General features: G+C 46.3%; 1 protein-coding gene across 2 annotated transcripts in view; it reads left to right on the top strand.

The window, feature by feature from the left end:
• The window catches only part of TAGAP (T cell activation RhoGTPase activating protein), a 54,863-nt gene extending 33,179 nt beyond the window's left edge, over positions 1-21,684 (top strand). Inside the window, exons 3-12 of one of the 2 annotated variants that reach the window (XM_075498886.1) lie at positions 13,097-13,138; positions 13,578-13,662; positions 13,772-13,825; positions 14,416-14,482; positions 15,961-16,133; positions 16,912-17,073; positions 17,550-17,659; positions 18,373-18,568; positions 19,169-19,286; positions 19,492-21,684. In XM_075498886.1, coding sequence (XP_075355001.1) covers positions 13,097-13,138; positions 13,578-13,662; positions 13,772-13,825; positions 14,416-14,482; positions 15,961-16,133; positions 16,912-17,073; positions 17,550-17,659; positions 18,373-18,568; positions 19,169-19,286; positions 19,492-20,669 — 2,185 coding nt within the window. In that variant the 3' untranslated portion in view covers positions 20,670-21,684. Of the gene's footprint in view, positions 1-13,096; positions 13,139-13,577; positions 13,663-13,771; positions 13,826-14,415; positions 14,483-15,960; positions 16,134-16,911; positions 17,074-17,549; positions 17,660-18,372; positions 18,578-19,168; positions 19,287-19,491 lie in introns of those variants that run through there. The other variant, XM_075498887.1, reaches the window with a different exon arrangement.

Genomic DNA, 21,684 nt, shown 5'->3' with positions numbered 1-21,684 from the left:
TGTCTTTGTAAGGATTGAGTCAAAAAACAAGTCACAGTGGCTTGCACCAAGTGAGGGCTGCTGTCTCCAAGATAAGGATGCATATCTGCATCTGAGGAGTCAGCCAGCTCCTCACCCAGCATCTCTGTCAACTGCTGCCTCCCCATCTCATGGGCCCAGGAGCAATATGTGCTGCAGTTCAGGTGGAAGCTGTTCAACTGACTAAACCATCTCTCATCTCCCTGCGCTGTTGCAGCTGTTTTGACAGCTGTCAGATGTTCTTAGCACGGCGGCTGCTGCTATTGCTGGATTGGTACTGACGGGAACTTGCCCTTCAATGTTCCTGCATTTAGTTGTTATTTGGACAGGCCAACAAAGCGTTTCCAAGGCAACCCAAGCTTGGGAAGGTCTTTGACAACATTTGGTACTTTCTAACTCCCCAAAAGAGGAGTGGACTTGAAGAAAATAATGCAAAAGTATTTCTGTCACTCTGTAGTTTCCCATATGCTGAACAGCAGAGACACTGAGGAGGTTTGGGGGTCCCTCAGATGAAAGATTCTAAGATTCATATATAGCAAAAACAGGGATCACAATCAATCCCCCCTTAAAACATCTTTCTAAACAGGGCTACAGTCAGCAGGTACATTGAAGATTTGTTACTAGCTGCTCTGAAGTCGAAGTGTGTGCATTCCCTCAGGTGTTCAGAGAAGTGTGAGCGGACACTCACTCTCCTGGAGGACGGCTGGTTAATAGGAACCAGGTTAGCCAGCAATAATGGGGTGAGGCCCAGCGATGACTGGGGATTCTGTAGTACAAATCAAATACGACATGTGCAAGTGCTGTTATGCGTAATCAGCCAACACAATAGGATGGTTTCTTGGTTTTCTCCACACTTTTGTTATTGCTGCATATTTTGTGGGCAGATCCAAACACCTCCTGAATTCCTGCAAGACCTTAGCAGGATCCGTATTTTACACTTTGCATTATAACCCTACTCATTAAAGAAAATGGTACCTTGCTCATTTTCCTGTGGTCATGCATATCACTTTTAATGCATCAAGTTTGTGGAGAAGGAATGGCTTCTGCCCGTGCACAAGATTATTAGCATGTCCAAGTCCTGTTAAAGGTTTATACAGTGTGGCACCATGGTGGAGATGTGCCAAAGGATCTCGGTGATCCAGTGCCCACTTACAGTAAAGGAAATTACACTAAAGGAAACATCTCGCTGTGGCCCCATAAGTTAGTCCAAGGCAGAGTTCATTCAGAGCAGAGTTCCACTAGGGACACAATGAAATCTCTCCATTCATAACATTTTGGCTGCTAGTAGATCTTTGAATCATACTCATTTTTTTAGAGATGAGTCATTGACTAAAACTTGATGCAAGCACCATTTGGAGCAAATCGTCTCTGAATCCCAGCTTTGCAGCATTCCTGTGCAATATTTCTGTGACAACTCAAATCAAAACCTAGATGCTGATCCCTGTCCCTTTTCTCTCTGTGTCCCGAGACCTGGCATTCCAGGCAAAGCACCCTGCTATTAAATCCATCCTCTGTAATTATCAGATGTGGTCTAGGTCGTGCTTTTTCCACCTGTTTTCTGTAGACATGATTTGGGGAATGCATCATGTAGACTCTCTGTACCTCCTTTCACTGGTACTGAAAATAAAAGGGATCACAATGAAAAGCACTGCCCAAGCACAGGTTAGTTTTATCTCAGCCATGCTGAGTGCACTGCGGTCATGAAGAAGAGCAAACTGAAAGGAGTTACACCTCACACGGCCAGAGCCTGCCCGCCCTCTCCCTGACGCTGATCTCATCCGAAATTTGCCAAGGCAGTTATGTCCCCAACTCCCATTTAAAATCAGGGTGGGTAGGTGACTAAAAAGGCGCTATGTCCCTAAGTATCTTTGAGGATCTGGTCCTTGACTCCACTTCCTCACCAGAGCCCTCAGTGGTAGCTCCCCAGCACAACGTCCCCCACAGCCGCCAAGGCCAGCTCCAGCCTCCTCCCGCCGAGATGGCACAGAAGTCACGGCAAAGGAGATAAAATCCCAGAAGTGGGCAAATGCTGTTTCCATCCCCTCTTCTCTTCTAAGGAACAGAGACCAGGGTGGTACCTTGATTGTATGAAGTAGAGCCCTCCTACGTGTGTATCATTGTGAAAGAGTCAGTGGTTTCTGATGGAAATTCCCTGTTTTGAGGACAGAAATTTTTGCTAAAAGTGATAGAATATTTCATGACAGCAGGCTTTTACAGGTGTTCTCTCATAAAGGCAACATCCGCCACCAAAAGCCTGGGATTTTTTCCCATTCTTCTTGTCACTTATCCCTGTTTAATTTTGAAGGCCACCTCATTCAGAATGGTGGCATTTTATACCTGGGGTGCACAGAGAGCCAGGCTGCGGGAATCGGGCCCTTTTCAGTTATACCCACATGGATACAGACACAGCCGCACAAACCACTGCGAGGGAAGGCATTTTTGGCGGGAAAATTCATTCTGCAAAACTAGTGGTATCTTACGCATCGAGAAAAAGAGAACCAACAAAAACTGCATTTTGAGGAACTAAAACTAGGATCTGCTAAGCAATAATAAAGAAGAAAAAAAGAGAAGGAAGAGAAAAACCAACCACAGTGTCTGACCGTAATTTCCTTTTGGAGGATTACCTCTGTGTAAGAAATTAAGCAACTATTTTCAAGTTGATGAAAGTTTTTTTTTTTTTCAATCAGTACAACATAATTCAGCATTTAGAAACTAAACTGGAAAATACAGGCATCTTTTTTCCTTAGTTTCATTAAAATCACTTTATCCACATAGAATACTGGCCAAACTCCAGCCAAAATTCTCTAAGGTATGCTAAGCAAAAATCACTGGTTGACCAAAGAGAGGATATTGTTCCCATTTGTTATTGGATTCTTCCACCACTGTTAAAAAAAAGTAATCTTTGGGGTATAAAATGGGCCTTTGTCTCTTGACCAGGTACCCCAGTGTACTGAAAATGGAAGAGGGGAATTTCAAGCTCTGAAGTGATACATAAGCCGAAATGCCATTGATTTTCATTTGTTTATGATGAGAGTAGAGGAAAGGGACAAACCTATTAATTACAAGGATAAAGCAGTGATTTCTGTCTTGGTACCAAATGTATTCAGTTCACACTCCAGCTCAGTGTGTTCAACCAAGCACTTGTCTGTGCTCTTTGCTGAAAAGTGATGAACTGAATCAAGTGCTTTGATATACTCTGAACATCTCAGTGTTCACACAGACGGTATCACACTGGTGGAAAGGGATGTTCTCTGGCTTGTTGTTAGGATATAGAGCAAGAAGGCTACCTCCATACACACATCCCTCCAGTCACCATCCCAGTGGTTTTTTTAGAAGATTAAATATGAAGTTTACAAAAATTGGCAGCTACCTGTTACCTGCAGTACTTCTTGTACGTTGAATATACAAGAAGTTCTTGTATATTCTGACAGCCCTCCAGATATGTATTTGATGACAGACGCACACCTTGGCACAGGCCTTGCTGATAGATAGAATGGGCTGTCCATCTAACCACCTTCCACCCTCCATTTCCTCATCTTTGTAGCTCAAAACCTGAACGCGGTCACCGAAGCTTTATCTGAAAATCTGAATATACTGTTCTGGGAACAGTGGAACCAACCATGTGACATTTCCTGCAGGCTGCTGTCCTTCGTGCCCTGATCCACCTCTCTGCAAAGACCTTGATCTCTACCATGAGTATATGCTGTTTCCATCAGGCACACCGCAGCTAGCCCAGAGCTATGGGCACAGTGGCTGCGTGGCCGTGATGCACATGCTGATTAGCCATCCAAGACTGTTTAATGACTTTTTCTCAGGGAAAAAAATCCCCACCACCCAGGGAAGAGTTGCTCACTTGCTTGTTGTGACTGAAATTATTGTAGAGACTAAAAGTTACTGGTGGTGATAAAGGAGTAAAAAAACACCTGGGAAAAAAGTGCAGTCACATATGCCTTGCCTGCAAGACTAGGAGCCCAAGATTAAAAGCATGCAAAGGACTAAATCCAGTTAAATCTGGCAAAAGTTCTGCATGGCTAAAGATAAAGAATTTGGCATAGGAAAGTAAAAATTAGAGGACAAAGAATATTGCATGCGAGAAGTTAGACGCCAATGTCTTAGAGGGGATAGCTGTGGGCTGGGGGTTTCTGAGGAGCTGCCACTGAGGCCCCTGGACCCCACGCAGAATGAGACCCTTTTTGCTAAGGGGTCTTGCAAACTTTCTTGCTAAGGAGGCTAAGTGCCTCCTTAGGAGCTTGAAGGTACACAGCAGTCGCAATGACTGCAGTGCCACGTGGCCCTTCCCAAGCTCATTTTGAAGGAAGTAGTTCTTCAAAGAGCATGTTAGATATCGTATGACAGCACGTTAGATATCGTATGACAGCACATCCCACTATCTGCTTGATGTTTAAAGCATAGCCTTTGCTGTGACTGTGCTGGAATCCCAATGTCAGATCCCTTCCCAGAGGTCAGGCAAAGGGAGGGGAGTTCATGCTCAGAAACATTTTTATTACAGAATCTAGATAAAATGGTTAGTTCAGTTACCATACTGAACGGTTATTTCATTGTGACATTGTCATATAGCCTCCTGACGATAAGCTGCCTGCTTAAAATAAGTGAGTATTTGATCTGGCCAGAAGGTGACTGTTGCATTTCTATGTGGTAAGTAGAACTGCAAAGACCTTGAGGGACACAAGTAATGCCCAGAAAATAACATATTGTCCTCACAGACAGTGCATTTAAAATGCCTTCATTTGTCAAAGATTTGCCACTAAGGCTAAAATTAAGGTCTTCTCTTTGCTACATGGCACATGGGAGACAGAAGAGGCAACAGCTGCCAAACTCTTTACTGGGTTCTCTTGTATGTACCACTTTTCACCAAAAGATATCAAAGCACCTTATGCAGTGCAGTGACCTTTTATTTTTGGCCCATTATTCATGAGAAACTGAGGCAGAAAGAAGGCAATCTACCTTTCAGATGTTACATGGAAAATCAAAGGGCAAAACAAAGCATCTCCTGGAGTTCACCCACTAAACCCCAATACAAAGAGGCAATTACAGTTTTTGGTTAGTCTGAAAATTCCCTAATAGGGGGATTACTGAGCGCTGTAGGTTTGATGAGTAAGCCTGTTCAATTGTTAAAGTAACGACTTTTTCCATGCTTGTGACATTCGTTAGGATTTTTCCTTTAAGGTCAGTACAGAAATATTATCTGCATTGTTTATTCACGTCAGTCTCACAGTTTTGACAGGTTTACGTTGCAGCACACTCTCGTCCAAAGAAAACTGCGGGAATGCTCGGTTCTGGAAGCAAACAGAAATGTTGCGGGAGGAGGGACAACCACTGGGACATAACGCAGGCCTCTCAAACTCCTCTTCTAGCACATCTGGCTCTCCTAAAATAGTACAGACAGGAGCCAATTACAGTGATATGTTGTATTTCAGTGCCTGAGTTCAGCAAACATTTTCGCTGAGTATAGCACTGGAAGTGACTAACTTAGAGCTATAATAATTCCAGGGGGTTATGTTTGAAAGATACACTCTGGGGATCTGTGTATAATGCAGTAAGAATAGGCACTTTGCTTTGCTAGCTACCAAATGGAAGTAGGACCCTCTTGCAAATGTACCAGCATCTTGGGTTTGGCATAACTTACAGGATAACGAGTGTTCATTTTTACTCTCTGAATACTAAGTTCAATTAAGTTACACAAGGACAGGATCAGTTCACGGTGTTGCACAAGCAATACTAAGGCTCTCTGTAGCAATATGGTTTTCGGTTTACACAAATGTTACAGCAGTTGCTGGACTGTACATCTTTTGGCTTAGCATTTTTATATCTTATGGTGCCTAAAGGTAAGAGGATTCAATCTCTCTTTGAAAAGACCCTTCTTGAGGGGGGTACCTATCTTATCTCAACAACTAACCATGTAACTGATTAATGTATCTAGTAAAATTCAGAGCATTTCTTCTCAACTTGTCCTTAGATTGAAGACAGGCATTTCTTTTCAGATCTGAGGAAGGGTTTTGCACCTATATCAGTTGGCCTCATTAAAGATAGATCCTTGCCTCGCAAACTTTCTTGCTAATACTAAATAAGGCAGTTCATGACTGTAAGACCACACACAACGACTGTTTTCAGAGACAAAAATCCCGAAGAAACATACTCATCTGATAAATGGGAGAAAAGGTAAAGCCCAAACAAAGCACAAACAAACCTTTAAAAGGAAGTAGAAAGGGAGAACAAAATCTTCTGTTCAAGCCTCAGCCACCACTGCATGGGGAAATGGACATGGTGTCATGCAGGTACCTTCTCTCCATACTCCTTACTGTCACCTCTGTGCAGTGACTGCAGATCTGAAAGCAAAGGCAGGGTTCAGAGCAGGCACACACGAGTGGAATAAGCAAATGCAGCGGTAATAGCACCTGGTCTGCATGGCAGCAGCAGGAATTAATGGTCAGCTTTGCAGGAATGCAGGCCTGAACAGAACAGCCTGGCCTTCAAGCCAAGCCCTCTCCCGTAAAGAGCTGATACAGCTGAACTCAATCTCGAAAGCATTTTTTCTTCCCCCACCCCACTCTTGCTAGCAGGCAATCCCAGGTCCTGCTTGCTCTGGAGGGTGGGAATTCCCCTCTTATTCCTGGCCTGAAAAAGCCACTGTGCTTTTGCAAATGTGGAGGCAAGGACCTGGCTGCCCTGTTCCACACGGGGCAGCCCCCAGTTGTGCCAGCTGGTGCCCGAGGCCGGCTTGCCCTGCCCCATGGCGGCTGCGGCGTGGGGCACCTCCACCTTCCACGTGTCCCCTCGCGGCAGTAGCGACAGTGCTGTTTGCCCAGAGACCTCGTGGTACCCTGTGGCAGGAGGCAGAGCCCGTGCCATAAGAAGCATTTGCTTTCCGAAATCCTCATAAGGTAGTCCCGCTTTAAAACGGGATAGCAATACCAAAGTGCGGTGTTTATATAAAACACTAATACAGCAGCTGTTGCTCGTAGCAACAATATGGCAATCACCAGCTAATATGGAGATGTTTGTTTTGAATTTATCATCTTGATTTTGATGGGCGGCCAAAACTTCGCAACACATCATTTTATTTTGCTGTGTGTGGATGTGCATGCGCAAGGACAGAGGGCATGACAGCCAATAACTCTCCCAAAGTACGGAGTCAAATGTGCTCAGGGGAGTTTAACTGCAGCCAGCAGAGTTGTGCTTGGAAAGATTTGCCTTGCCTGACATTGCTTTTGCCTGGAGGATGGAGTCCAGGTGTGTGGTCATAAATGTTCCCATTCATGGTTAATTTAGTGGTGATGAGGATCCGGTTACTGGCAGTTCTGCTTATTACTTAGGAAGCAGGTACAGCACAGGACTGACAAACTCACAAGGGCATCGCTATGATGAAGAGTTTGGGGATATTCCCATCATACCACTGGGGCTCAGAGGAGGCCAACTGGAACTGAACGATGGGGAAATTCCAGCTACTTCTGGTTGTTCCTCCCGGGCGCCGACGGTGACGGCCGTGTTCACGGCCATGGATGCTTGCTATGCCTGGAGCAGCTCCCACTCTACCAGGGGAGTTGTAAGGTCTTGCCACCCCTGAGCCTGGCTTTCTTTTCTAGTTTTTGTATCAATGGGACACATACACAATGAAACCCAAAATTACACTCAGGCCAAGTTTTCTTGGTCTTATTCCAGACTGGCTCCTAGGCCATTGGCAGTCTGCAGATCATCTTTTGTGTGAAAGTGAGATGACTTATGCCTGAAAATCACATGCAAGTTAGAATTCAATGTGAAATCCAGGTTACCTCTGGTTTCCACTGATTCTCATTTTGAGATCTGAGATTGTTTTGATGCTGAAATTCAAAGCAAAACACAAGGTGCAGAAGCAGGAGAAATACAAGCCTACATCAACTAAAATCGAAAAGAAAACATTTGAATTAATCCTGAAAAGCAAAATCAAGATTCACACCTCTCTGGATTCGGTAAGAAATATAAGCTGTCCCTGAGCGCAAATGAGCTTGGCAGAAAAGCACCATCTCAGTTTCTGATTTGTGAATGGACAACATAAAGAAGCAAAACAAGTGAGAAACCTGCTGGAGTAACAAAAAAAGTGAGTGGCATCTCACTTTTCAATACTTTTTTAGTACCTTCAACCAGAAATCTTGAAAAGAATAGAATTCAGACTTAATTACACGTGTTCTCTGTTATCTTGTTGTTTATTGTAAGCGAGCAAAGATTGAGATCTGCATCCGCTCAGTGAGAAATGATGGGCAACTTCAACTCCCAGACTCCTTTGTGCTGGCCTCCTCAGGGAGCCCAAGGAATGAGTGACTCCCGAGCACCACCGAGATACAACAGCAAGCTGAATTCAGACACGACTGAACACGAGCGCAGACCTTTTGGAAAAATGGTCGACATATGCCTGCTCTTCACAGCTAAAAAACCCCCACTGGAACCAGTCAGGTGATGACTGGTAAAAATCTTTAGAGCTGCCAACTTAGTCTTGGGAGGAGCACTCATGAAAGAATAAACAAACCATCCCGCAAAGCAAATGCAACCAAAAGGGTGTCATGGGAAGGGCACAGAATACACCTTGGGCTGTATTTACGATATTATTTTTGATTTGTAACTTTTTCCTGTGCAATAGTAACCCAGTGTGTAGACGGGTGATGCAATCTACCCCACATTACAATCTAACCTTGATAGCTGATTAAGGATAAAAATCAGCAGAGCAGAGCTGGGAAAAACTGCCAGTGGGTTTCACTTTCCAAAAGCAGGGTTAGCATGAGCCCAGGTCCCACCTGACTAGAACTGTAGGAGTTCAGCACCAGCTGGGTTGATGGATCTCGGTCTGAACTGTTACAGGTAGGGGGTAGGGACTGGCCTCACTAAAGCTCAGGCCGCCCTCTTTTCTGTGATCAAACCCTGAACCATGCCTATGCAATCTGCAACACACTCTGGAAAGTGGTAGGAAATTGGAGCTGCCTTCAGAAGACGGGTAGAAATGTGACTTGTTCTCCGCAACCCACACAACACCCTGTTCTTTGAGTCAGATCGTGCAGAGCTTTCCTTTCAAAAAAAAAAAAAAACAACGCAACAACTGTCTGACTTTGGCGTAATTGCTTTCCTTATTTTGGTAAATGTTCCTATCGTCCCCCGGGAAACCGCAACTGTGCCAGTGAAGACAAAACTGGAATACAACCCCTTTTCCACACGGAGAGGCAGCGGTGCAGAACTTGGCTCTTTCTGCTCTATGTGGGCTTGAAAGAGTCCCTGCTCCAGGCGTGTCCTGCTGTACCCTTCCCACAGCTACGCTCCTGCTGCGTCCTTGCTGGTACGACAACAGGGCGAAGGTGGGTTTCAGGATTCATTCACACACTCCCTCATTTCTAAGAGCCATCATGTCAAACATTTTTGAAAGTAGTGTTGAAATAAACAAAAGTGAGCTGTGGCTGGGATTTTCCCATTTGTGGTTTGATAAGGAGAGAAGAAAAACAGACACTTTCCAGCCACAGCAGATTTGTACTTTTGTTCTTTTGTTTACTATCAGCTCCTGATTCCTTTCTTCTCCCAACTGATGCTGCCCCTTCATTGCTATGGTCCAGGGTCTTTCACTGAGCCACAGTGTAAGAAGAGAGAGGAGAAAGAGGAGAAAATGCCTAGCTTGACTGTAGCTCACAGAAAGGGGAAAACCTCCATTTGGTCTGTGTTGGCAGCAAGTGCTATATAAGCCTTCTCTCCAAAACCCGGCTGGACAAGGTGCTTGGGAGCGGACCACAAAAGCAGCCATGGCCTGGGAGGGGAGAGGGGCTGCCTGGGCCCAGGGGGAAGCAGAGGCATCAATCTGATGTCCAGCCTTCTACAAGGAAAATGCTTCACACCTCGAGGAACAAACGTAGTCCTGAGAGGCCTGGATTTACCCAGGGTCTGCTGCTCTGCAGGACCTCCCCACTCCTGCTTTCCCTCCAGTGAATGCAAAGCACTTCAGCAGAACTGAGGGAAGCAACATGAGGGAAGCAACATGTACCGGAGGGGAAGAGCTCATACACAGGCTAGTCCCACAAAACCCTTGTAAGTCCACCCCCTCTCCCACGCCCTGATCTTTGTGTAAAGGTCCCCGTGTCTTTGAAGGAGAGCGCGTTCACCTAGTCAGGCATGGCATGGGAGAAACACATCACCTTGCAAACAGCTCCAGGTGTGCCCAAGCCATCTGCCATCTACTCCGCCTGCCCTAGGGCAACCGCTGTGGTACAAACCCCACACTGTACTGTACACTGTGGTACCAAAGAAACATTGTACTCTAATGCATCGTGGTATAAGATCTGCACCGAACTGAGGGGCAAACCATAGCAAAGGCTCTGAGTCTGCAAAGCAGAGCTGGGTGGTAGAGAGGGAATCAGTCTCTTCAGGGAAAGAAGCTGTTCATGTAAGGGACCTTCATTTGTAAACATCCCATATGGCAGGCCTTTTCTGTTAATATTCATTGTGGAGACCAGCTTTGGGAGCTACATCTATGTTACCCTTTACACACTGGAGGAGGAAGCTGTGAAGCTGCTCTGGCTGGTAGGTGTGAGGGCAGCTCAGGCTGTGCTGGTCCTCCTGTCTTCACCCACCTGGTGCAGCAGCTCTTCTGACCTCGGGACCCTGCACGCAGCTCTGCAGTGCTCGACAGGAGCCAGCACATGCTCGCTTACTGCTTATCACAAATACAGCCAAGCTTCGTTCTATGCAACCATACAATTACTCCACCAAACCATAGCTTTTTAGGATGTCTGCTATTCAGATGGGGCATGTTTGTTTGTAATGAAATAAGCTGCTTTAAAGTAATTTTGGCACAAATTAAGTGTTTGTGATACACACCATACAAGAGCTATAAAAAATGAATGCTACCATGAGGGTAAAAAAAACCCCAAATTGTTTTCCATATGGACAGGCAGGCTATACACATACCTTCCACATACAATGGCCATTATATCCCCATAACTGTTAATAGCTGGGAACTAATTAGATAGAGATACAGCAGTATGTGCCAACGGACACAGTCTGGTGATGTGCTATCAATACACCACCCATTACTGTATCTTTTCCTCCTGGGAAATTCATAGCATTAGGCCCTGTGTACAGCTGTGCCCTATTTGTAATCTAAGCTTCTGGCCCGACTAATCACCACCCATTAAACTCCCATTTTCTTCATGAGTCGCACATTTTCCAGATCAAACCCCATGTCTTAATCATGCAATAGACTGAGCTTAGAAATATGTCTGCGTACAGTGCTGGAAGTAAGGGCAAGGCAGAACTGAATTGCATAGGTCCCCTAAGCGTCAGAGGTATTTAACAGACAGATATGTTTAGATACACATTTAAAAGATATACTGAAAAATAGATGCGCCTTGTCCCAGAAATCCTGCTGGGACTATCAGCATGGTGCTGCAGCTGCCAGTGAGCCTCAGAAGAAATTCTCAGGAGAACACGATGCAAGGACGACAATATTTCTGCAAAAACATGCATTGACCCATGGAATTTAGTAGGGAAATTACAGATGTCACAGAACTGCTAATTAATTAAAAATCAGTTACAGCAGCGAGTAAAAGATCAGTGTTAAATGCACAGGCCTGAAGAGTAATTGATTTAGATTCCTGTAAGTTTCAGCCCTAAACAAGTCTACAGACCGCTATCTCTACAGGAGCATGGAAATGACGGGCCTCAGGAGGACTTGAAAGGTCATCTACACCATCTTCCCCTGCAAACACAGGGCAGCTCTCCCTTTGCCCTTCTGGACACACCTCTGTCTAACCAAAAGTTAATTTTGCACCTTGGATTTCTGCCAGAGTCATGCTGAGACTGCCTCTTTCGCATGACAGCCTGGGGTCAGTACTACATGGGCCAGGACTGATGTGGTTAAGCAAAGAACGGCTTTCAGGGCGAATTCAGTAGCGGATGTAGCCGTAACGTGCATCTGCAAAGAGCTGTGCTATGACACAGCCTCGTCCCCTGCACATGTGAAACGGAGCATCCACCGGGGGAAGCAGCAGAGAGACCACAGTTTTACAAGCGTGCTTTCCACCTAAATCCACCACTGAAATATTCCCAAGCCTTTCACTCTCAGCCTTAGGCCCTCTTTTTCACTAGATCAAAAGACTGGTACCCAGAATACCAGGTTGTTATTTGCCTCTGTCAATGAATCAGTAGAACTAATATCATGCATTTAACATCAAATGTTGATAACTTTTCCTAATGGCCTGGTGGAGTGAGTACTGTTGTCCTTACGTTGCTGGTGTGCCCAGGTTGGGGGGAGTCAGCAACAGACCCTGAAGAGGTACAGGGAGAGCAGAGGTAGATTTTTCCTGCATTTTTTGATCTCTTCAGTTGAATTAAACTTTATTACTTGGACACATAATTCTTACTAAGACACATTGTAAGCAAGGCTTTTTATTACATATTGTCATGCATTACTAAATTATTACATAACACCACTTGTATAGAAGTCCAGTGCTTAGATCCTCAAGAACTAGTTGGCACCGGCAAAGTGTGTGTCTACATCTGCTTGCAGACAGTAAACTGTTGCCATTAGTTTTTAAAAATATATACAAAAACATTTCTCTGAATCTTGGCTATTCCACTCCCCCATCTTTTTAACTATTCTTAGTGTAACTTGATCTGGTGGTGCGTCTTTAAACTGCAAAATGTAAGGTCTCTGAGCAGTCAAAGGACAGACTGTACCCACTGCCCTTTAACGGTAAGGAGAAGCTGCCCACACTGCGGCCCCCTCTGCACATCCCACCTCACGCTGCTGATGCTAGATGGAACCTTTACCTGGCCAGTGCCTCATCTTTTCCATCCATAACAACTACAAGGGCTTTTTTTTTTTTCTTTAAGGAAAAAAAAACCTAGCTCCTCTAAAAGGAAAGAGGAAGCCAGAAATTTCATAGCATCTCAGTCCTGCCCCATGATGCTTCTTCCTGTCTGTGAATTTCCACCTGCCCCTTCTGCGTATATAAGGCAGCATACGTGGGGTAGAACTGTTTAGTCGCCTGCCCTCATCCAAAGGATTAGTAGCAGTGGGGAGTGATGCTGTTTCTCCTTTCCTCTGCAGTTCACGGGAGGTGAAGGAGCTCTGGCTGGACTCACTCCTTGGGTAAGTACTCCCTGGGATTAAATCTGCGGCATCACGGTTGAAGTCAGTGGAGTGCTCCAGACGCAGCTGTATAGAGATGTACAAAAATATAGACGGGGGAGAGGTGCATCCACGGCTAAGTGTAGCTCATGGGCAGAGCCGACTGAGTTGCTTAGTCTTGTGTTTGCAGATTGACAACAACCTCACGTAGCTGTCACCGCTTGCTCATTTTTTGCATGGATTAGAAATGGAAAGCTGGGTTTTTTCTGTTTTAATCAAGATGCAGATAGAGCAGTAGGGCTGAGTGCCTTCCAGAGAAGGGCTTTATGATTGACTCGTGTGGGATATCTTGCTGGTTCAGGATCATACTTAAATGCTAGACTGGCTTGCAGGGGAGAAAGACAAGAAGGGTGCAGTTTTACAAAGCTCTTTCTTTGTCCATTCCCTGTTCAATAAACAGGCAAACAAAAGGACCGAAGGAAACCAGAGTGTCCAGAGCTCCCCCGATCAAACTCCTAATGAAAGTGTTAAGCAGCTGTAATACTGTGAGTGTCTTTATTGTTTCAGCTCTGTCAACAGAGTGATTTTGAAAAGCTCTGATTTCTAAACCATAGCATTCAGTTACTCACATAGTGTCTTTGTTTTCTTGCCTAGTCAAAGACACTAAATGCTGGGAACATGGAGAGTCTGATTGAGTGCCAGTCAGAGGTAAGCAGCCACTACATTTCCCCCGATCCTTGTTGGGTACTGATGTGAGATATCTTAGCAAAGTGGGGGTGGCCCCTGTAGGAGCTGCGTGCTGTCTGCCATTACCCGTGAGCGGGCAGAGCCCTTTGAAGGTGACTCCGTGCAGCACCATGCAGAAGGAGCTGGGCATTGCTGTGAGCAGCCGGTGCGTTCCCTGGGCTCCTGGGGAGCTTTGTTCAGGAATCTGGCAGGCTCCGAAGCCATCAATGCTCCCTGGAGAAGTCTGGGAGGAAATCTCCAGTGCCAGGGGAGGACACAAAAGGGCAGGCTGTGTCCGGCTGTGGCTTCTCTGGATCAGAAGAGCAGCCTGAAAGAGCACGGGGTTGTGACCTGCTGGGCAGGTCTGGGGTGGCTGGCTGCAGGGTTTACCATAAATCCCTCTATTGGGCAGCAAGGTGGTCCACTCCTGGACTGAGTCACCTCTTCAGCAGGTGTTAGGTTTGCTCTGGTTATTCCCCAGAGCTTCCCACAGATTTCAGAGGAGCTGCAGCAACTCACTGGTGGCCCTCGCTGCTGGTGGCAGCTCTGTAACTCCAACACGCTTCTTGCAGGCTGATGCCAAGAAATGCCCCCCGCTGGTCCCAGCAGATACTGAAGATGGACTTTGCCACTCAACTGGTGAGTTTCAAAAAAAAACTGAGGAACTGCCTTCTTATATAATGCTTGCAAGCTGGCGCTTCTGCAAAACCACCCGAAACTGCCCGCTTCACCTCCCTGAGAGCAATCCACAGCCCTCAACCCCGTCCAGGAGATGGCTTAACCCCTGGAGTGCCACTCACTTGCAAATGACCTCTTTCCCTTATGCTCAGCGGCAGAGGTGACAGTGCTGATGCCAGAGGTCTTGTATCCCTGTTCCCTGGTCCTCAGAGCCATGTTTCATTGTGTTCCCTGGCAGCGATGGGAAGTAAATGTGCTCCTTTCTCACTCGAGCATCACCACTGAGGTGTGGCACTGCAAGCGAGTACAGCTACCAGCGGTTGCACGCCAGAGCAAATAAACCCTTTTGGCAACAGCAACAGCACTTGTTTTCTCTCACTATGCAAAACTTTGGCACCTGTAAGCAACCCAGAGGAGACCATTAGCAGGGTGGGGTCAGATTTGGAGCAGACCATCATATCAGATAATTTTTCAAGAGTACCAGAAGCAAACATTTTATATGACATTATAATGTTAGGTGACTTTCTCATAGCTTTTAACCCCTCCCTACCAAGGACTTGTGCTAAGCCACAAATACAGGCCCTGAGAACTTCTCATCTGTGTTAGACAACTTCATTTTGGAGTAGAAGGCAAGTCCTTTATGGGAAACTTGCAGAAGGCAACTCCTTTAGAAAGCTTTCTAGCAAAAGGATCCTTCTCTCACTGTTTCTGAAAGGGATAAAAAGCCACACCTCATCCCAATACAACCACCATCTCCAAATTCCTAGCATGCCCTCCTCTTTAAGATGCAGATGCAAAACCCATGCTAAGAGATTTCTGACCCTGAAGCCAATGAGGCCCTACTGTGACGCTCCCATCCTCTGGAGCAAGTATCACCTTCCACTGGCTTGCTGGCAGGGGGCAAGCACTAGCTCTAGCAGGACCACTATCATTAGAGCTGGGTCCGAAGCTGGCAGAGCTGGAGCTGTGTGTTTTTATTTCAGCCTGTGAAAGAGGATGAAAAGAAGGAGCACCTAGTTCCACTCTTGCCCTAAGGCTGGGGTACAGTCAGACCGCATAGTGAAAATTGTCATTGCCAGCTGCCCAAGTGACATATCTGCCTTAGATAGTTATCACAGAAACCGCTGCAATATCAAAAATCTCTATAAATGCTGGGGTGTTTGTGCCTTGTATGTTCTCACTCTCTAGGAAGAAACAGTGACTAGAATGTAAAAAAAAACCCCCAAAACAGGAAAGGTGGTGTCCTTAGAGGGATGGTCACAGTTTTACAGTTTAGGCGGTTGTTTCCTTAGTAACCACTTAGTTGTCTTTCAGTTTCTCCCTGTTTAGTTTAGTTTGAGTTGTTTCAACATACATCTCTGCACTGCACACAGATGAATGGCTGCATAGCGTGCTCTGTTTTTTTAAAAATTGATTTTTTGCTTTTCTTTTGCTTGCAGCAGATGGAACAAAGAAAAGAAAGAAGGTGATATCGCAGTCATTTACTCTGAGACGAAGCTCTACCAATGGGAATTCCCCAGGGCAGCTAGACTCGGGTGCCAAAATTGCTCTGTTTGGCCAGCCTCTGGCAATTATCTGTGGGGAAGATGACACACTGCCCCAACCGGTCCAGGTAAGCAAGCCTGACGATACAGTTATCATACCTCTGGCTTCCAGCGTGAGGCAGGATCCTCGGTACTTGTGCTGCAGCACTCAGGAGATGAGTGATTTGGGTGTTTCCCCTCCACACACACTTCTAATAAACTCAGGGCCCGTCCCAGATGTACAAAGGGCCAGGTCTGCAGGTTCTGTCCAGCGGACCCAACTTTCACTGGAAGTAACTTTGAGTGGAGACAACCCAGGACCAGGAATAGGAGAAGATCTGCTCCTTAGTATAAACATCTGTGATTCTACAGAAATCATTTAAATGAATCTTTCAGCAGCGTAAACTTCCAAGGATTTCTGTATTTCCCTGAAAAAAGTGTTCAGCTATGGACTGCCACTGACAAATACCTAAACACTATCTTCTGGATAAAAAGAGTTCTCGCACTGAGTTGGCTTTTCCAATAGACAGGCTTTTGTCTCTTCTAAGCAATATTTGCCTGGCTTTGGAGGGAGGGGATTTGAACCAAGACTTAAGCCATCCCTTGTTTCCTTCTGGAAGGAAGCAGGGATAACTCCACTGAAGTTAGTGGAATTCACCAGTCCAAAAAGAGGGTGGGTTGGGGGAAAAATCAGGTTATTGCCCATGTAATCTAACTGGAGCAAGAACTAGATACTGACCTAATTAGAGCACGGTGTACCTCCAGACAATTTTTCTTCTGCTTCTAAATAAATATTCACTTGCTAAAGGACCTTCCTTCACCCAAGTAACTGTTCTCCCATTCCTGTCTGGTTTTTTTGCCCTGCAGGATCTCCTAACGATATTGTATATGAAAGGACCTTCCACTGAAGGGATATTCAGAAAAGCTGCCAATGAGAAAGCACGAAAGGAGTTGAAGGAGGACCTAAACAAAGGCGGGAATGTTGATTTGAAAAGCAAATCTGTGCACCTGCTGGCAGTGGTCTTGAAGGTGAGCTCCTCTGACTTGCGGTGGGGGAGGACACTGCCAATCTGCATGGGCCCACTTCAGTGCCCAGAGCTGACCTAGGTGGGACTCCAAGCTACAGCCAGAGCAAAGCCAGACTAAATGTTTCGGGCTTAGGAAAGCTTGGCATTTTCCTTTTCCACCTGATTTTCAGTCCCACTTGTGGTGCTGCTGATTTCCTGCATGCCCACAGGAAACTCACTTTGTCCTCCTCCTCAGCATCCTCCCCAGGGAGGAATACTGAGATTTACAGGTGAACAAAAAGCAGCTAAGAGCTGGGTCCTTGCATTACCCCAATGCAACTGTACTTGGCATGTTCTTGGGAACCCCACTGCTCTGCAGGTGCTGATGGTCAGGCAGCTCAGGCCAGCCTGCCTGCTAGTGAGTCCATGTCACAGTGATGCTCCCTGTGTGCTCAGGGGTAGTGTCCAAAGCCTCATCTAAATCTCTTGGCCTTGCAGGACTTCCTCCGAAATATTCCCTCCAAACTCCTGTCGGCCGACCTCTATGAGAAGTGGATGCAAGCTCTGGAGAAGCCAAGCAAGCAGGAAAAAATTGAAGAACTGAAAGAGTAAGTTTTGTGACCAGGAGGTTTTGCAACCAGCCCCAGTGTGATGGAGTGGCTGCTGGAGGCCAATGATGTCTCCCGAAATTGAGAGTCTCGCTTAAAAGCCTGTCATTTATATCAGCTCGCTATTGCTCCATGGGGTTTGGTCAAGAGGGCTCTAGCAGCAGCGCTTCCTGCAGGTATCTGAGATTGCCCTACGAAACGACTGGTGTAGGAAGAGGAGAGAGGCTGCAGTGTCTCAGCTAATGTAGGCACTGTGCTGTGGGACAGGCACTGGCAGGGAGCCTTCACATCTGCTGGTGGTGAAGTCGGGCACGTGGAGACCACCGCCGCGTTTTGCTCTTTGGAAAAAGCAGATGTGGAGGCTGACTGGGAGTGCTTTGAAAGATGCACAGCACAACCACAGGCTTTCACGTGCCTTTGGGAAGCCTCCAGTGACATCTCCTGACACCATCTCATCTACTCAGGGACACGGACTGCTGCAAGGCTTGCCTTTCAGTCAAGACCTTGTAATTCAAGCTCTTGCAATTAACCACACGCTCAGCTGCCGTTGGGGATTTCTGAATGATACTTCTGCTAAGCAGTGAAAAAAGCACACGCATGCCTCTCTCTGGAGGAAGCGTCATCTGCCTGAGTTTAATTGAGACTTGCTCAAATAAAGAAGTAGCGGCTGCTGCACCATGAATAAACGTCACATTTTGGTTTTGTCCATGCAGGGTGGCTGACAAACTGCCTAGACCAAACCTCGCCTTGCTCAAGCACTTGCTGTCTCTGCTCCACCACATCAGCCAAAACGCTGAGACCAACAGGATGGACTCCAGCAATCTGGCCATCTGCGTTGGCCCAAATATGCTCAGCCCAGAGACGGACAACGCGCTCCCGCTGGAAGTGCAGAAGGAGATGAATGACAAGGTGTGTTGAACTCACCAAGCAGCCACCCGCTTCGGGGCAGCTCAGAGCCATCCATAGGGATCCCACTGCCATTGCAAAAGCTGAACAAAACAGCACCCCTGGACATTGGGGGTGCCCCTCAGCTCAGGTGCCTGCAATGTGATGGGCAAGGCTGCCCCGCGTCTCGCCTCCTCTGAGCAAAAGTAGCAGTTGCCCTGCAGTCCCTTACGTCGTATCACAGCTCCCGAATACTTTGCACAGAGAGAGCAAGGGGCACCCAGTGGGCATTGTCACCGGCGGGCCCTCTGGACAGTGAGGCTGAAGCTGATGGCGTTTTGTTTGCATCGGGGCAGATCAATTAGTCTGCAGCATCAGGCCTCATCCTGATGTGGCCTGAGTGGACTCACCCTCTGACTTTAAGCTAGCATTTTTTTGCCAAGAAAGGTTGACCAGATGATCCTTGAGGTCCCTTGCAACCTGGTATTCTATGATTCTACGATTTTGGCAGCAGCTACCCTCCTCTGTGCTGCCCTTCATACAAAGACAGCAGGCAGGAGCAGGAAATACTGTTTAATATGTTTTCAGCCCTTTTGACTGAAGTAAAATGTTTTCTGTGTGCAGGTGACAGTGTTGGTGGAGTTCCTCATAAACAACTGCTCAGAAATATTTGGGGAGGACAGTGCCTTGACTGTGTGTGCCTCGGCTGGGGAGTCACCGGAGTACACAGACAGCTCCACAGGTACGAGAATGGACTGGGGATGTCACAGACTGGGGCTTCTGGGCCAGATTCTTTAATTTGATATGGGAATACATCTGTGGAAACACAGAGAGTTGCAGAGGGTTCAAGACACTGTTGCAGTGCTCTTCTACAGGAACTCTTTCCATATAGTTCCCCTTCATCCTCAGATGGTCAGTAAAAACTAACAGGTGCTTTCTCCCCGCAGAACACCTATGTGCTGCTCATCAGAATGACTCTGCCTATGACAGCCCAGATCCTGAAGCTGAAGGCAGCCCCCGTACCTCTCAGATGGAGCAGCCCAAAGGGAGGAGCACGAGCGTGAGCAGAAGATATCCAACACGCATCTCTGCCCCTTCCGGGACTAATTTCAGGAATGACATCAGCACGATGGACAGGAGGTATTCAGAGCCAGACCTGTCCTTCCAGAACCGCCTTGAAGGCAGGATAAGGAAACAGAAGCTAAACAAAAGTGAAGACAGTTTTCCAGTTCAGCAGAAACAGCTAGGCTTGGAGGCACTGGAGAAACAGCTTGCAATCTTACCTTCACAATTATCAACTGACTCTCTACCCAAAACATCCTCCAGTTGCTCCCTGGAGAGCTCTGATGGCTCGGTCTTCACCAGCTCGCCAGTAGTTTCGCCCTCTAGTCCCAAAAAAACCTTTTTAAATAGGCCTCAGTCCTTTTCCACCAAGGCTACCGAAGACTGCAGTACACCTAGCAGAGAGATCAAAAAGCATTCCATGTCGTTCTCTTTTGCAAACCGCAGGAAAACACTACTAAAAACCCAGAGTTGGGGGCCTGGAAAAAACATGGGCTTTCAGAGAGACAGTTTCACAAAGAAAGAAGATCAGTTCTCCTGCAGAGTTGTCCAGGAGAGCAGCCCTGATGGTGACAAACCATTGCCTGTGGCGTATCAGCAAAGGCCCCGTTTCAGGTCAGCTGATGAAGTGTTCAGAGAGGTAGACCAGAGGAATCCTGGAAGACCACCCTCTTACGAAGAGGCTACTAAAAACTGTCTGGCCACTAAAGTTCCCTCCCACAATCTCACAGTTCAAACTATGAGATTAAAGGTGTCAAACCAGGACGCTTTGCTGCCTCATCCATGCAGCAGCTGTGCACAGGACACAGCATATACGGCTCTAAGGGATCCACCCAGTGGCAGAGTTTCTGCAGCAAAGGATTCTGACGTGGAAACTGAAACCCTCAGCATCACTGTGGGAATAAACTCCCGCGTGAGTTTACCCGTGACCCCGGGAGTCTACCGAATGAGAGCCATGTCTGAATCCTGTCAAAAGAACAAACTGGAGTATGTGGCTCGGAGGTGCAGCCAGCCAGTTTTTGAGGTAGACCAGATCCAGTATGCTAAGGAATCCTATGTTTAAAAAGCCTATCCCTCCTTTTCGCACTGTACAAAGTAAATATTGTAAAAATAGACACCTTGCTCATCCTTTGTAAAATTTTACTTTCAAGAGACCAAGATAAGCTAGCTCTGCGTGAACTTATTTTTCCTTGAGTCTCTCCTGAAGTGTCTGTCACCTTGACATGTCACATTCTTTCACCACAAGAGGTGGTGGTGGGGAATTATTGTGTATTATAATACCCGTGTATTATTATGTAAAAATGTAAGTGAATATACAGCACATAACCTGTTGTGTGGGAAAACTAGTTAGTAGTTGATAAACACTGTTGTATTTGTATCCCTGAAAGGACAATTAAAAGGTTGGCAGGTCCAAAACCTGTCCCACCTTCCTTTTCTTTTCTGTAGGGTCACAGACTCCATGCCATTTGTCATGTGTTTGTGCCAGGCTGATGCAATGCTTTGCTGATTTTCTGCATTAAGAAGTGGGTGGGCAGTTACTCCATCTGAGGAAGAGCTGTTCTGTCATCAAGGCCACTTCAGCAGTCTTCCATAAACCCCCTGTACCTGCTGCCATTCCCTCTTCCTGCTCGCTAGTGATGAGAATGATCTGACCACTAACCAGCATTAGTGTTGTATACTGAGCCTGGGTTTAGAGCCACTGAAGCCCTACAAGGTCAGTATGGGAATGTATCAAGTAAAATTCATGTGGCCTGAGGTGCTTTTAGTCTAAATAAACTGGACAGGCTAAACAGAAAGAAAGAGTATCGTCAGGTTTGCTTTTATGAGGAGAAAAAACCCAAACAACAAAAACTCCTGTAAGGAAACGTTCTGGATTCCAGCTTTAAATAGTTAAAGCTGCAGCTCCTTAAAAAAAAAAAAAAAAAAAGACAAAAAAGAAAATGCCAGGTGGTGTCCTTATAACCTTGTAAAAATGACTGGAAGTGCAATGTGTTTTTACATGTAGGAACTTGTTTTGGTTAGCATTTACCTCCCCTTCTATGACTCAGCATAGCCTTGAACCAGGAGCAGGGAGACTT

Source organism: Mycteria americana, chromosome 3 (assembly GCF_035582795.1).
Source record: "Mycteria americana isolate JAX WOST 10 ecotype Jacksonville Zoo and Gardens chromosome 3, USCA_MyAme_1.0, whole genome shotgun sequence".
NCBI classification, from domain to species: Eukaryota; Metazoa; Chordata; class Aves; order Ciconiiformes; family Ciconiidae; genus Mycteria; species Mycteria americana.
The sequence above is the reverse complement of the archived record's forward strand: the minus strand, read 5'-3'. Positions and strand labels throughout refer to the sequence as shown.